This window comes from Carassius carassius, chromosome 18, assembly GCF_963082965.1.
Source record: "Carassius carassius chromosome 18, fCarCar2.1, whole genome shotgun sequence".
NCBI classification, from domain to species: domain Eukaryota; kingdom Metazoa; phylum Chordata; class Actinopteri; order Cypriniformes; family Cyprinidae; genus Carassius; species Carassius carassius.
Genome location: NC_081772.1, coordinates 28,348,065 through 28,365,295, shown reverse-complemented (window position 1 = coordinate 28,365,295; position 17,231 = coordinate 28,348,065). Strand labels below are relative to the sequence as shown.

The 17,231-nt window shown below is 38.7% G+C and overlaps 1 protein-coding gene across 2 annotated transcripts in view; it reads left to right on the top strand.

The window, feature by feature from the left end:
• The window catches only part of LOC132092777 (mRNA-capping enzyme-like), a 103,835-nt gene that overhangs the window by 37,283 nt on the left and 49,321 nt on the right, over window positions 1–17,231 (top strand). For both annotated transcript variants that reach the window (XM_059499165.1, XM_059499166.1), the window contains exons 9-11: window positions 10–145; window positions 1,647–1,718; window positions 13,599–13,763. In XM_059499165.1, coding sequence (XP_059355148.1) covers window positions 10–145; window positions 1,647–1,718; window positions 13,599–13,763 — 373 coding nt within the window. The remainder of the gene's footprint in view (window positions 1–9; window positions 146–1,646; window positions 1,719–13,598; window positions 13,764–17,231) is intronic.

Here is a 17,231-nt window from a genome sequence, read left to right as displayed (position 1 = left end):
TTTTTACAGGTACATGATGTTGATAGATGCAAAAGACGAAGTCCATATGATTGACAGAGACAATTCGGTCTTTCACATAGCCAACCTGGAATTTCCTTTCCGGAAGGATCTTCGCACCCATCTTTCCAACACTCTTCTGGACGGAGTGAGTTATTGCATGGTTTGAAAGCCTGTTAATCAGGTTAGGCTACACTTAGTGGAGGCTCACAGGTTTGGTTTACATGAGATGGTCAAAAATAAGTCAATGTTGTGAGCTAATGTATCTTTCTTTAAATGTTAAAGAGGATCTTGCTCTCAGACAATGAGCAAACATGGAATTAAGTTCTTTTTCGCACCTTCTTTACCTTGAATGAAAAAATGCACACAGAATTATGTCAAAATGCCAATCTTGGTGAGTATGTCTTCAATGATCGTAAACAGTCGAGAAAGCAATCTGTGTATCATATTGCATCCATGAATTGTCTCTTAGGGCCCTATTTTAACAGTCTAAGTGCATGGTCTAAAGCGCATGGCACAATTGCACTTACGGCATGTCCAAATCCACTTTTGCTAGTTTAAGGATGGGATAAATGGTCGGTGCGCCCAGTGCATGGTCTAAAAGGTTCGTCCCTATTCTCTTTATGAGTACTGGGTGTTTTGGGCATAACATGCCATAAACTAACCAGAGTCTCATCTCCCCTTCACCTTAAAAGCCAGTCGCACTCGTGCCATGGCAGATTCACTATTTACACGGCAGAAAAACTAAACTCTTCTCTAGCAAGGAAACGGATCCCGCTCATGCGCGTAATTAATTTTATATTTAAGTACACAGAAATAATCTTTAACATTTGAATCCCTTATTTTTTCATTTTTAAAAATGTTTGTGTGCTGCTGTGTAAAATAAGAGTGTACGTGTGTTGTTCAGCCACCTAGTAGAGCATATTACTAATGCGCTCTTTAATTAACAAAAAATATATATTGTGTCAGACTTTAGACCTGGTTACAATTGGTCAATGGCACAGTCTATGTCAGTTTCCTTCCAAATAGCAGCACGCCAGCAATGTGCCTGAACACTCCTCTTTTTCAGACCAGTAATGGCACAAATGCATTTGTTATTTAAACAACGTGGCGCAGGACGTGAAATTATAACTGCGTCAGGCTGAAACTAGCAAAAAGGACTTGCATCATGCCTAGCGCCACATTACGCCGGGTGTATGATAGGGCTCTTAAAGTGTTCTAAAAATACATTGTCTCTTTTACTGTGGTATCGAAATTGGAATCAAGAATTATAAAATTTAACTGGCATCTAAAATATTTATTATAATACTATATATTTTTTTTTGCCCACTGGCAGGGCTAGTGATAATGTTGGCGGGAAAATTTAAAATCTGAACTACTGTTCCGACTGGGCCACTCGAAAAAAATCCTTAGCGCTGGATCTGTAAGATGTTTTTTGTGTTTTTGAAAGAAGACATGTTTGGTCTCGGTCATTTGGACCCCATGTATTAACTTAACATTACTATTCTTTCATTTGTAACTGTGCTTGAGCTTTAACGCTAAATTTAAATGTACATTTTTATTACTTTGTTACATCATGTTGATCTTAATAGGCTTGATTTATGAGCAGTAAATCTGCATTTCTTATCGTCATCATCTTTTTTTTGCAGGAGATGATTGTTGACAAAGTGAACGGCCAGCCCGTCCCGCGGTATCTCATCTACGACATCATTAAATTTAACGTAAGTGCCTTTCAGTAACAATAACAAAAACACACTCCTGTTTTTTTCTTTATTTAATTAAGAATTGCTTTTGGCATTAGCACATGCTGAATTATCACGAGGTGTTTCAACCCATATTTAAATTCATGCCATCATTTATTATCCATCATATCTTTCCAAACCTCTATGACTATCATTTGTGAGTCATGAAAAGAAAGGCTTAGTGTCAGATACTGTCAGCTTTGGAAAGAACAAATGCAGCTCTCAGATTTAAATCACGAATGTTACATTAAACAAATTCACCTTTAGACACAGCAGGCTTGAATTCAATAATAATCTTCTACTGTATAATCTTAAAATCAGCTGAATTGTAATTATTTTTCTTCAGAAGTGGGATATAACGCATAAGTCAGGTGCATATTTTGTCCTTTCTAAAGCTTTGTTTTGCTTGGTTACCATATTGAAAGGAACACTCTGATCTGTCATTTTTTTATGATTGATGCCACAGGCAAGCAGTGGGTAAATAAAGCTATTTAATTGAGCCTGTCCAATGATGTATCGGAAGACTAATATTCAGTTAAGTTATTGCGCTTGCATAAGTACTATGTACATATCACCAGCTGAATTTATTATATTTGTATTTAAAATGAGTATATTAGAGACTAATGCAGATATGTTTTGTGGAGCACAGCTGGAGTTCTCATTGACAAGCAGCATGCGGGAGATTCTTGAGTTTGCTCTCAGTGTTAGTAATGTGGCCTGTCCTCGTTCTGAGTGTATTGTGAATGATTAGTAAACTAGAAGAGGCCCTTTTAACTTGAACAAAAGTGACATTTATAATTTCACTAAAGAGTTCTCTTTATATGTTTATACATTTCACATTTTGGTGTGTTCAATTTTGACATAATTTACACTGTAAACCAGAGCTTCTTGGGGCTTATTGCTTTATTAAAATACAACAAAAAACTATATTCTGTTTTAGTCTGAGTAAAATAGTCTAAACTGAATGAATATGATGAGACTAATTAAATGTAAAGGACATTTTTGTCAAAACACCGGAAACCCTGACTAAAACCAGAAACTGCAAAGACATCATCATAGCGAGTACATAGCTATGTTTTTTGGCCATTCTGAACACTGTAGTATTATGGTGGTGGGATTGTCAACATCAGACACCACTTACAGTAAGTGTTCTTGTAAATGTACAGATTTTGTTGGAAGACAGAGCTTTCAAAAAGAACAGTTTCTTTAATGTGAAGAAATAAGCATGTGCTCTTGGACCTGTGTGGCATATGGTATGAAAAAAAGGATTGTCACTTTACTCTTTCCTTGGCCAAGACTTCCCATGAAGCCCCCTGCTGTTTTCTGGCCTGTTGAAGGTCTGTCCTGTTGGGCTTGGCAGGCAATACCTGACCACTGCTTTCTCATGAATCAGTGTTGCCAAAATTATAGTTGTATCTCGCTTTTCTTTTTCTTTAGGGATATTGCAGCATTTGTTCTCGCTCATCTTTTGACTTCTTTTAAATGTCTCTATGACACTTTTCTGAAACTTAGTGAGCTGCTTCCCTAGACAGCATTTTAATGCTTCACGATCATGTGACACAAAGCCTGTTCCGAAACTTAAGCAACTTAATTATGCTGCCTTCTGAGTAGGGGTGTTTCTCCGAGGAAGCAGTGGTGCCTCAGGAAAATTCAAATGAGAAAATAATTGACAAATATAAAAATAAGAGATCACATAATGTGTAGGGCAGTCATTTTTCAACAGAAGTTTCAGTGGGAGGCAGCATCTCATTTTCCTCCCACTGCATTCTCGTTGAGGTCCTGTAACTGGCGTGAATGTGATGGCTGTTACTTGGGAGGAAGCGATGCCTACGCTCTGCTGGGATTGGCTGATGGCTCTGTCATTTTGTCAATGGCTGTCAAGATCTTGATTTCTAACGGCCCGAAAATCCTCCTGAATGGGACAAACCGAACAGATCTGTGGAAATGTATGGAAGACTATAAAAATGTAATGTTTTTAAGCCACCCCCATACCTGTGGCCCTCATGACTCCTGTGTTTCTGAGGATTTCAAAAAATAAAAAATAACACTTCTACAGCCTTAAAGGGATGGTTGAACCAAAATATTAAAATTCTGACATTGTTTACCTGCCTTTAAGTTGTTCTAAATCTGTATGGGTTTCGTTCTTTTCTTAAAGATAAAAGAAGATATTTTGAAGAAATGTTGGCATGAAACAGTTGCAGATCCTCATTGACTTCCATGGTCTGGTTACCAAGCATCACGTATAGCAGCCGTTACAATAGTCTCTTAAGAAAACCCTGTATTATCTCACCCTTAAGGAAACATTAAAATATGCTCACTTGATACTGCAGTGCTTAGTATTAACACAGTTGAGATTGGTTGTGCAGCATTAGGATTTTTATTGAAGAACAGAATTTATTTGAAATAGCCATTTATAATCAGTCGCTGATTTTAATCAGTTCAATGCAGCCTTGAAGAGTTGGTTTCTTACAAAGACAACTTCATTGTGATTCTAAACTTGAACAGTAGAGTAAATAGAATACATTAGAATAGAGAAAACACAGTTTACATGGATAAACAAAAGCTGTTTACATGGATAGCTGGCTACATTGTAGAGCTTTTGGAAGTCATTTATTCATGTTAGCGCAAGTAACAATTTGTGCACTTGCTAATGAATTTGATGGATTTTCTGGCTCGGTACAAGCAATTACAGTTGCACTGGATCACTGTTGGAAATGGTAAAATTCCAGATGAATTAAGCTCTGCAGGTAGTGCTGATTGTGGACTAAAGCACTAAAGCCCCTTTCACACTACGATTCTGAAAATTACACAGGTAACGTGTCCTGGCAATTGTTCCCGGGTCACTAGATTTTGCCCCTTTCACAGTGCCAGTGATTACCCGGAATGTGTGTGCATTCACACACTACCCATAAAGGTCCCGAAAAGAGTCGAAAACACTAGGCACAATTACTATCACTTAAGCTGACGAATGATCTCAGCTTTAGCGTGGAAAGTGAGGAACTAACTGATCTCTGCTTCATTACAGTTTGCACATATTGATTTTGTCGTGAATGTTGATCTACCTTCTGAACACCTGATAAAAGAGTTGCACGATAACAACATCACTATGACAGACCATTTACGACATTAGTTCTGGCTTTTGTTAACATGGAGTTCGTTCCGGGACTGAACCTGGCAATGTTAATAGGTCCCCAACCTGGGATCGATCCCGGAATCAATCCCTGCAATGTTCCGGCAATTTTCTGGGTCCAACGTGCAATGTGAAAGGGGCTTGATACACACTAGTGGTGTCATGATGGTTAATTTTATTTATTTGTTAAACCTTGGTGTTACCCTAGAGAACACATGCATTACACATTCAAGACTGTGTTTAACACAGTCTAGAATAAGTTTTTGCTTCTTTAATTGCTGATATTGGGCTATTGGGCTAAGACTGGTCTCTATCTTGACTTGGACTAGACCCTCTTCTGGTGTCTATCTTGACTTGGACTAGACTCTCTTCTGGTCTCTATCTTGATTTGGACTAGACTCTCTTCTGGTCTCTATCTTGATTTGGATTTGACCCTCTTCTGGTCTCTATCTTCAATTGGACTAGACCCTCTTCTGGTGTCTATCTTGACTTGGACTAGACTCTCTTCTGGTCTCTATCTTGATTTGGATTTGACCCTCTTCTGGTCTCTATCTTCAATTGGACTAGAACCTCTTCTGGTCTCTATCTTGACTTGGACTAGAACCTCTTCTAGTCTCTATCTTGACTTGGACTAGACCCTCTTCTGGTCTCTATCTTGATTTGGATTTGACCCTCTTCTGGTCTCTACAGTCATGGCCAAAAGTTTTGAGAATTACATAAATATTAGTTTTCAAAAAGTTTGCTGCTAAACTGCTTTTAGATCTTTGTTTCAGTTGTTTCTGTGATGTACTGAAATATAATTACAAGCACTTCATACGTTTCAAAGGCTTTTATCGACAATTACATGACATTTATGCAAAGAGTAAGTATTTGCAGTGTTGGCCCTTCTTTTTCAGGACCTCTGCAATTCGACTGGGCATGCTCTCAATCAACTTCTGGGCCAAATCCTGACTGATAGCAACCCATTCTTTCATAATCACTTCTTGGAGTTTGTCAGAATTAGTGGGTTTTTGTTTGTTCATCCGCCTCTTGAGGATTGACCACAAGTTCTCAATGGGATTAAGATTTGGGGAGTTTCCAGGCCATGGACCCAAAATTTCAACATTCTGGTTCCCGAGCCACTTAGTTATCACTTTTGCCTTATGGCACGGTGCTCCATCGTGCTGGAAAATGCATTGTTCTTGACCAAACTGTTGTTGGATTGTTGGAAGAAGTTGCTGTTGGAGGGTGTTTTGGTACCATTCTTTATTCATGGCTGTGTTTTTGGGCAGAATTGTGAGTGAGCCCACTCCCTTGGATGAGAAGCAACCCTACACATGAATGGTGTCAGGATGCTTTACTGTTGGCATGACACAGGACTGATGGTAGCACTCACCTTTTCTTCTCAGGACAAGCCTTTTTCCAGATGCCCCAAACAATCGGAAAGGGGCTTCATCGGAGAATATGACTTTGCCCCAGTCCTCAGCAGTCCATTCACTATACTTTCTGCAGAAGATCAATCTGTCCCTGATGTTTTTTTTGGAGAGAAGTGGCTTCTTTGCTGCCCTTCTTGACACCAGGCCATCTTCCAAAAGTCTTCGCCTCACTGTGCGTGCAGATGCGCTCACACCTGCCTGCTGCCATTCCTGAGCAAGCTCTGCACTGGTGGCACTCCGATCCCACAGCTGAATCCTCTTTAGGAGACGATCCTGGCGCTTGCTGGACTTTCTTGGACGCCCTGAAGCCTTCTTTACAAGAATTTAACCTCTTTCCTTGAAGTTCTTGATGATCCTATAAATTGTTGATTTAGGTGCAATCTTAGTAGCCACAATATCCTTGCCTGTGAAGCCATTTTTATGCAAAGCAATGATGGCTGCACGCGTTTCTTTGCAGGTCACCATGGTTAACAATGGAAGAACAATGATTTCAAGCATCACCTTCCTTTTAACATGTCAAGTCTGCCATTCTAACCCAATCAGCCTGACATAATGATCTCCAACCTTGTGCTCGTCAACATTCTCACCTGAGTTAACAAGACGATTACTGAAATGATCTCAGCAGGTCCTTTAATGACAGCAATGAAATGCAGTGGAAAGGTTTTTTTGGGATTAAGTTAATTTTCATGGCAAAGAAGGACTATGCAATTCATCTGATCAATCTTCATAACATTCTGGAGTATATGCAAATTGCTATTATAAAAACTTAAGCAGCAACTTTTCCAATTTCCAATATTTATGTAATTCCCAAAACTTTTGGCCACGACTGTATATTGACTTGGACTAGACTCTCTTCTGGTCTCTATCTTGATTTGGATTTGACCCTCTTCTGGTCTCTATCATCAATTGGACTAGAACCTCTTCTGGTCTCTATCTTGACTTGGACTAGACCCTCTTCTGATCTCTATCTTGATTTGGATTTGACCCTCTTCTGGTCTCTATCTTGACTTGGACTAGACCCTCTTCTGCTCTCTGTCTTGACTTGGACTAGACTCTATTCTGGTCTCTTTCTTGACTTGGACTATACCCTTTTCTGCTCTTTATCTTGACTTGGCCTAGACTCTCTTCTGGTCTCTGTTATGACTTGGACTAGACCCTCTTCTGGTCTTGGTCTTGATTAAGACTCAACCTTCTTCTGGACTCACTCTTGACTCTTCTGGGGCCAGTTCCATAAACACAGCCACTATGTTGTTAAGACTCTGTCTTCAGGGCCAGTTTGACCAACCAAATTACACCAAACTACCTTTCGTAACCTAGACCTTTCGTGGCCTAGACTCTCTTCTGGTCTCTGTTATGACTTGGACTAGACCCTCTTCTGGTCTTGGTCTTGATTAAGACTCAACCTTCTGGACTCAGTCTTGACTCTTCTGGGGCCAGTTCCATAAACACAGCCACTATGTTGTTAAGACTCTGTCTTCAGGGCCAGTTTGACCAACCAAATTACACCAAACTACCTTTCGTAACCGACCATTTGAAGAATAAAAATAATTATTAGTTTTTAAGACTATTCTAAGCAGGTCTTCCGGTCTTTTTCTAGAGTTAAACTTCTGGTCTCAGTATTGACGTGTCTGTCTCGGACAGTCTCTGACTCAGTCTGATGAACTGGTCTCAACTACAGCAATATGCCTAAGCCAAACACTTGATTTACAGCATAAAATCTATTTTGTAGGTTATTCCATTGAAAACTGCCTACGTAGGAAGAAATTATCTCAGTGACATATAACACAACCAACCACAGTTTGCTTTTTGACATTTAGGGATGAATTAAGCTCACATTAATAAAACCGCAATAACACACTGAAGTATAGTGTTGACTTGTTAATGTCATAAAAACTGATTATTTTACTGACATACTAAACAAGCTAATGCATAGTATACTGTACTGTGCTTATTGAGATCTACTGTACTGGCTACTGAGCACCTCAACACCCCTTGATATTTTGGGCTGGACTAGAGTCTTCCAACACTTCTACCTCCTTTAATTGGTATTTTTCTCCATGTGCATCTTATCAGACAGGTAGTGAGGCAGACACATAGCACCAGCTTTGGCCAGGATTTGTCATCTGGCATCTAATCTTGTAAAGCTCAGGGATGCTTTCCATTCTGTTGTTCAAACACAAGGTCTTTGCCTTTAAACACACTACACGACACTGAACACCCCTCTTTCTGCTCTGTTAAGTCATGGGCTTTAGAAGGAGAAATTGAGGAAAAACTGATTTGGGAGGCACAGATGTCTGAAAATAGTACTGGCAAGTGTGCTCAATGCATAAGAAGTCAGCACACGCAAAATGCTCCAAGGCTCCCGTGGGCCCCAAGCGGTCCATTTGTATGATGGGGGCACTTGTGTTCTGCTTCATTTGGCAGTCTTGGGCCATGCAACATGAGGCTTTGGAAGCTCCCAGCAGTACCGGATGAAAAGCACTTATTTTAAAATACTCTAGCTCTTTGTGTTGTCTTTGTGATGTAGGCTCAAGGTTTCCTACCGGTTCTTACATTCTCCTCCTGTAGTGATGATTTGTGGCCTCTGGGATATAGAAAAAATGAAAGTTGGTTTTCCTGTTTTTTTATTTTTCATATAACTCAACAGGATAGATTGATCCTGCTGTTGTTTTAGCTCCTGGTTCATTGAATTAAATTAGCAAATGAAGCAACAGTGCAAACACGGCCAAGAAATTGGTGCTAAATGTAAATTGCACAACACAGTTCCTCATCTTGCTGGCTGTGTCTGAGAACTAGGTTGTGGAGGATGCAGCGGACTAACTTGTCAGACATTTTGATGTTTCTATGAGGCTTTCGGTTCTGCTATACCTAAGATAGGATTTATTGAAGAAGGTCAGGGAGATCATCTGTGGACAGTCAGTCAGATGTCAGTATATGGTTTGCAGTGAAGTGCTTTCGCTATTAGATGCTCTTTGCAGTGTCAGAACTGTAGTTGTTCATGACAGATGTGTTTGCTGGGTTCTGCAGAGCTATCAACAGATATTATGACATCTGAAACATGCTTGTACTGTTTTTTTTTACTTTATTGCTCATTTAAATGTACTTTTATGCATCAAGAATATATATATATATATATATATATTTCACCTGAAATGGTCTTCCAACAGTCTTGAGGGAGTTCTCCGAGAGATGCTTAGCACTTGTTGGCCCTTTTGCCTTCTGTCTGCGGTCCAGCTCACCCCTAAACCATCTCGATTAGGTTCAGGTCCGGTGACTGTGGAGGCCAGGTCATCTGGCGCAGCACCCCATCACTCTCCTAAAACTGCAAACTAAAAATTAAACTAAAAATGCAACAATTTCAGTTCAAGAAAATAGTCTTCGTTCATGAGAATTTACATGTTTCTTTGTTCGTCAGTAATCTTGTTAACAAAATTAGAAATAAAGACCAGTTCAGTGGATATTTTTTTCTCTCTTTTTTTTATGTGGTTATTAGAAACTGCCATTCAAAGTTTGGGGTTGGTAAAAAAGAAATGAAGTATTTTCTTCAGCAAGGACACATTAAATTTATCAAATGGGACTGTAAATACTTTTATAATGTTGCAAATATTCAGTTTCAAATAAATGCTGTCTTTTTAAAATTTTCTATCCATCAAGGAATCCTTGATTTATCATGGTTTCCGCAGCACAACTGCAGCACAACTGCAGCACAACTGTTTTCAACACTGATAATAATCAGAAATGTGTCTCGAGCAGCAAATCAGCATATTAGAATGATTTCTGAAGATCATGTGACACTGAAAACACGATTAATGATTCTGAAAATTCAGCTTTGATCACAGGAATAAATTACATTTGAACAAAGAAACCAGCTTCACACAGAAAACAGCTATTTTCAATTGTAATAATATTGTACAATATTACTGTTTTTACTGTCTTTTTGATCAAATAAATGCAGCCTTGGTGAGCAGATGAGACGTCATGCAAACACATTAAAAGAAATCTTAAGGACCCCAAACTTTTTAATGGTAAATCTGTTATTGTATTCTTTTAAAGAAATGGTCTACCTTTAGCTTCTCAGTGCTGTTTTAGCTCTGCATTATGCTGCTTTATTTATTGCCTCAGTCACCCCTGTAGAACTGGCGCAGCGGATCTTAATCACACTTTCAACCATGCATTTGTAGAGAGATTAGTTCAGTTATTCTTTCAAGCAAGTTGAAATTTTGTTACATGGGCGAAACACCCTAGATTTCAGACACTGAAGAGCTTGGCCATATCCAGAGACCTGAACCTTAGTAATCGCACAGCAATGCTTTCGTCATGTCATGCACAAGCACCACTCTTTCCTTTACAGTATTGTAGAACATTATTGTAATAGCTGTTTTCTGTTTGAAATTATTTCAGAATGTAATTTATTCCTGTGATGGCAAAGCTGGACCAGGGCTCTGGATAATATTCTAACCGTGTAGTTTTCAAATCATCGAAAATAACCCAGTCAGCACAAACTGATGTAGAATAAAACAGAATTACTTTAATCCCTTACAACATGCAAATGACAAGCCCCTGTTTCTATCAGTCATTCTGCAGAGCTGTTCCAGTCACGTTCCTCATTCTTATAAAATCTAATTTTTTTTTTTTTTTGCAAATACCACATATTAAGTAATTATAAAAAATTGCATTTGTTTGTATGTAGTAAAACAAAATCAGTTCAATTGTCCTTGGAAACAGAGCAGATGGGAGTGGAAGTGCAGTCTTTAATGCTGACCCTTTCTGCTTATCTAAAATGATTCACCTTTGAATCTCATTATGTTAAGTTCCTTTTTTCACATAATGTTTCCATTATTCTGTCCGGCCCTGGATTTAAAGAAGTTTTTATTACTTTTTGATATGAAGTGTGTAAGTCTGGAGAGTCTCTTAAATATAGATGAGTGGTTTATTCCTCAATTTGCGTTTGGAAGTTGTCCGCAGAGAGTCGGCTGCCGGTGTGTCTTCTCTTCTGATAGGAACGTAGGAAATTGGAAAATTGCAAATAAGATGTCAAATTTATAGAGGTTGGTTTTGGAAGATGTCTTCTGCTAAAATGTATCTCTTTCTTACTCTCATCTCTTCCCCAATAACTCATCTCTGAAAACTCTTTGAACACTTATATTTTTGGACATTACTGTACATACATGTTTTAGCCCTTGTTCTTTAATCATTGGACCATGACTTCTTAAATATCTTAGAAGTTTCTAAAAAATTAATATATATAAAAACTTTCTAATTCTCACAAGGAGAAATCGAGTCATTTCAACAGAAATCCTCACATGTGCATACATTCACATTAACACATCAGTTGCAGGACTTCATTTGTTTATATGTAGAAATACAGACTGTGTAGCATCAAATACAGTCAAATGAGTCAAAGTCCCCCAAGAGGAGCTTCCCAAAGAGATAGGAGTGTTGTGATGGTGTAATACATGAGTCTTCTGTCTACACGAGGACAAATCATTTCAGGAACTGGCCCCTTCAGAGCGGTAAGGGCTGTGGAGAGCTGTAGTGGATTCCACTGGAGATGTTAAGCGAGTCCCTGACTTTAAGGCATTAAGGAAGGAGGTAAAGCTTTGATTCAGTCGTAGTGAGGTGGATCGGCGGTCCCATCGGAGCGCTGCCATACATCCGAGACCAGAGAGCGGAATGTGGCGGTGTTACCATGGAGACGCGGCTGTGCTCGTGATGGAGAGAGAGTGAGGTGGATTATTTCCAGAGATGCATGATACACACCACGTCTGTTCCTTCAACATGTTCCCTTAGCACACCTAATGGAAACAAATCAAATTCGAATATTTGTTTTTTTTTGTTTTTTTGTGCAATGTAGACATAGTCTAATATTTAAACTCCCCAGTCCACCCAGAGACCCACACAACAGAGACGGCTGCTCGTGCGTTTTAATGGAAAGGAAATGGGGAAAAGTCAGGCCAGTTTAAATCAAGTGGTAAACCTAAATTGTGTAATTGTCAGCAGATGAGTCGCCTGATGGAACGCCACCTTACCTTGTATCTCAATTGAAATCAGTGAATTCATGGCATAAACTCCAGTTTTTTACTTAAAGTGTCTTAGAAGCAACATCACTGTTTTTGTCTGCTCCTCCTCACAACGAAAATGCTTTGCAAAATGACACAGTCTCAAGCCAATCATTTTGAAAATATGAAAATAATATAAACGTGTCAGATTTTTGTTGTCTTGGTAACACAACCAAGCTCAAGTGGAAACATAACTGGAACCGTTCGACCCAAAGGTGGAGAAGCGGCTTTAGTGAAGATCTGGTTCATCTGTGACAATTACCAAATTTAATATGAGATTCCTATTTGACATGGTTTTTCTAGAGTTGATGAAAATATATGCAACTATTATTGTGTTGGGATGCTTATTTTCTGAAACAGTCTAAAAAATGTATCAATTAATTCTACTGAGTAATATTACATGTACTTACTATATGGTTAGGGTTAGGATTTTGGCTTGGCTTAGGGCTACTTGCATGTAATTATGCATGTTATTATTATAGAAAGTACATGTAACGTGTAACAAGGACACCTTAAAATAAAGTGTAGGTAGATTGTGAGGGTCATTATGGAAGTGAGATGTTGTGTCTGGTTTCTTTAATTTGCACATTGTCAGTAAATCAGCTTTCCACTCCCTTCACCGCTTTTATGGGATTGCCCCCTCATGTTAATTTGCCCCTGTTTAGTAAATCTGGACCCAAGAATTGAAAATGTTTTGTCTTAAGAGCAATCGTAAGAAACCAGTCACTTGTTACTTGCCTTACTCGTGGCTGATTAAGACCTCATGCCTGTTTAGAACAAAAAAAATAATAATCTCATTCTGAAATTCGTCATCGCAACCACATTTACACATGAGGACTTACTCAGTATGAAGCAACATGATAGATAACACACACACAAACACAGAGTTTAGCCAGTTATAATAGAGGTCATTCACATGTAGACATTTTAAAGATACACTGTAGTACAGAAACTAGAAACAGTGTAAAAGCATCAATAAAACTTAAATTGCGTCTATTTATGGCACAAAAAAGAGAATCAGTCAAATATATTAATATACATGAGTAATATTGTTATTCAGTCATGAAGTCTGAATGACTGACATGCTAATATAAAATGACAAGCAATTTGCAGAACAGAGTTAAAAGTACATCTTGTTATCTTCCACTGGAAAAGACAAACTGGAGTAGTTATTTTATCGATTTCTTTGAAGTGTGGAAGTAGTCATGTAGAATTGAGTTGTGTGTGAATTGTGGCTGTGTGGATTGTTTTGCAGGGTCAGCCTGTGGGTCAGTGTGACTTTAATAGACGTCTGCTGTGTATCGAGAAGGAGATCATCTCCCCACGATTTGAGAAAATAAAGCTGGGCCAAATTGATAAATCCAAGGAGCCCTTCAGTGTCAGGAACAAGCCTTTCTTCGACATCCACGCTGCACGCAAGGTATTTATCCATAAACTTCTGTGGCCCTCACATCTCCTGCGATTCTCCTCTGCTACAGTCACTTTGTAAAATGATTAGGTGCAAGATTCGTCTGATGTTTGTGTTCAGCCCGGGGACAAACAGATAAACATTTCCAACATGCTGAAGATGATAATTAGTCTGGCTGGTGTTTTTACCGCACAGACGTTTTGCAAGCTGCAAATATATTCTGTATATTGACAATTTATTCTACATTGTGCCCATTTCTTGTTCTTGGACTGACAGCTCTTGGTCTAGTTCTGGATGGAGGTCTTAGTTCACACAAAAATGAAAATTAGCCCATTAATTACATCAACTCATCCTAGGTGTACATGACTTTCTTCTTTCAGATGAATCCAGTCAGAGTTATATAAAAAGATGTCTTTGATCTTTCAAGCTGTTTAATGGCACTCAGCGGGTGTTGCAGTGCATCAGTCCAAAAGAAGTTAAACAAAAAGTGCCCATCCTTAATAAAAAGTGTCTCACACGACTCCAGGGAGTGAACAAAGGCCTCCTGTAGTGACTCAATGCTCTTTTTTTTAGTAAATAACCATATTTAAAATGTAATAATCACTTCAATCTAGCGGACAAGAGCAGACTGGTTTTCCTTTGCTACTGTAAGGAAACTTTGCTTCCTTTGATCCTTTAAACAAACGTTGGTTTTCACGAGACTCACCGCAACATTCGCAACGCTGACCTGCATACGTCATCTGACTGGAACTGCTTCAGTGTACAACAGTGAGCAAAAGCTAGATTAAAGTGATTAGGCCTAAAAAAAAAAAAAAGTTTGGTTCCGGTTGGTTGTCAGTTGAGGTCATTGGTCGGTAGGGATTTTTTTTTTTTTTAATTTATTTATTTTTTTTCTCCAGTGGCAGTTTTACACACACACACACACACACACACACACACACACGCACGCTGATTTTAAATGTGTGTACCGGTACTTTTATTCCCGTTTAAAGTCTGTTGTTGCCATAGACACGCAAAACGCACACACACACACAAAAAGCCTTCGCGGGAGTTTGACAGGCGATCTCATAGTAGATTAACATGGAGGATTTGAACTTGAAAAACGGAGTGTACAGACATCTTTTTGTAGTCAAACAACATTCTTTGTTATGTTCATTTATGTGGTTTATTTGATTTTGATGCTATAAATTAACTAGAAGCAAGAGACGATCAGTTAGTTTTAACTGATGATCTAACTTACAGCGATCTGTTCGACACATTCAAGAGGCACAAAACGGTATTTATTGTTTACATTTCCTTTAAAAAATGACCACATTTGAAAGGTGAAATAACCAAATGAGACTTTGTTTCATATTAAAAGTAAGCTGGTAATGTTAATGTCCTGTCTGTCAGCATGTTGTCAGTGCCCTCTCTGTTCCGCGATATATTGTTTACTCCCCCCTCCCCCCGTGTTTCTCTTAATGTTACGATTTCCAAACCTTAAGTTATAGCTCACTTTAGGAATTGACAGTTAAAGGGGTTTGATGCAATACTTAATGGTTTTTAACGGATTACTTAAGTTTAAAACAGCATTTAAAGGAAACTGTAATTTAATTAACGATGTGTGAAAGACCATTCTTCCCCAGTCTCATAAAATAAATTTGGGTCGCACATAAATTGACAGGGTCGGTCGGAAACCGGAACCAAACAAAATTTTTTTTAGGCCTTATTACTTGATTATTCTTACAAAAATGCATCGATTTGCCACAGAAGGCCTTTGTTCACCCCCTGAGTGCCATTAAACTGCTTGAAAGATCAAAGACAATTTTGTATATAACTCCGACTGGATTCTTCTGAAAGTCATATTCACCTAGGATGACTCGAGGGTGAGTAATTTATGGCCTAATTTTTAGTCTAGTTTTGTTGATGGTCTTAGGGAGTCTGATATTGATCTGGGGCTGGTCTTGACTTCAGCTTTAATTGGTGTAGCTGTTGCTGCAAAAACTATTGAACATTTCCAGCCTTATTTCCCAGGAGAAAAGACTCAGCTCATTTAACACACACATCTGTCCTCTACTCTAGGGCACGTGGCTAATGGGCGATAAATTGTTTTTGATATTTGTTGAAAAAATCAATTTGCAACAACAATAATACTTAATAATAATTACTACACACACTCAAGCACATATGATGCTCATGGTGTTCTCTAACTATATGAGGACATGAACACATCAAACTGATCTCAGAGTCACTTCACCAGCACCATTCACTTGAGAAGAACTGTCATGGTGTAATATACAAACAGAAACACAAAGGTCCTCACTACAGTCCGACAAAATAAAAGTTTAACATTATGGCAGAAATATATATTACTAGTGTACAGTAAATGTACTTTTCATATAATATTTATAATACCATAAAAGGGGAAGTCATGGCCTAGTGGTTAGAGAGTTTGAGTCCTAACCCTAAGGTTGTGGGTTCGAGTCTTGGGCCGGCAAAAGCACGACTGAGGAGCATAAATGGCTGCCCACTGCTCCGTGTGTGTGTGTGTGTGTGTGTGTGTGTGTGTGTGTGTGTGTGTGTGTGTGTGTGTGTACTTTGGATGGGTTAAATGCAGAGCATGAATTCTGAGTATGGGTCACCATACTTGATTGTATGTCACATCACTTCATAAAACCAAATATATTTTTGTGCTTGTTTTAATTCAAACTGTATACAAGTATACAGCTTATTTGACAAATAACAAAAATTGGGTGATTTGAAGTAGTTAATATATATTGCATTGCTTCTTTAATAAACCTTATTTTTTATGATACATTCTTATTCTGTGGAGTTAAGTTTAAAAACATGTGATCAGAATGTCATTTCTCCGATGATATTGGGCAGATATTGTATGAACCCTACAAAAAGACCTTAACCCTGCTCTCACACAAAGACCCTTACAGTTCAGTATCAGGAACAGCAGCCAATGAGCTGTGCTCTTCTGCTCCGACTCTATGAGGGATAAGTGGGATCATTTTCTGTGAAATTAACAGAAATTTCAAGCATGAAGAGGTTCACCGCATGTCTGCAGTAGTCGTTTCCTAACCACATTTCATTCTCTGTTCATTGTTGGCCATGAATAAGTCTGGTGTGTTTGCGTGTGACTCTGTTTTGTCTTGTTCGGGGTCTGATCTGAGGATGAAGTCTTTCAGGATGAAGTCATAATGACAGGCTGTTGAGAACTGAGAGGGTGTCATTGTTGAGGTCTCCAGCCATCTGATGTGCAGACAGGAAGAGGAAAATAGAGGAGTGGAAAAAGATTCCCATCAGTAATCGGTGGAGAGTGGCATCTCCACAGTGAGGATCATTCACTCACTCACGATTCCATCAGATAGAAAGCCTTCAGCGGCCTCCTCAGCATTAGGACTGACCCTCAAACATGAACTGGCCAGTAATATGCTGGACACCGATATGTCATAAATGGCAACTTGTGAATGATAATCAGCTGTGGTCTGTGGT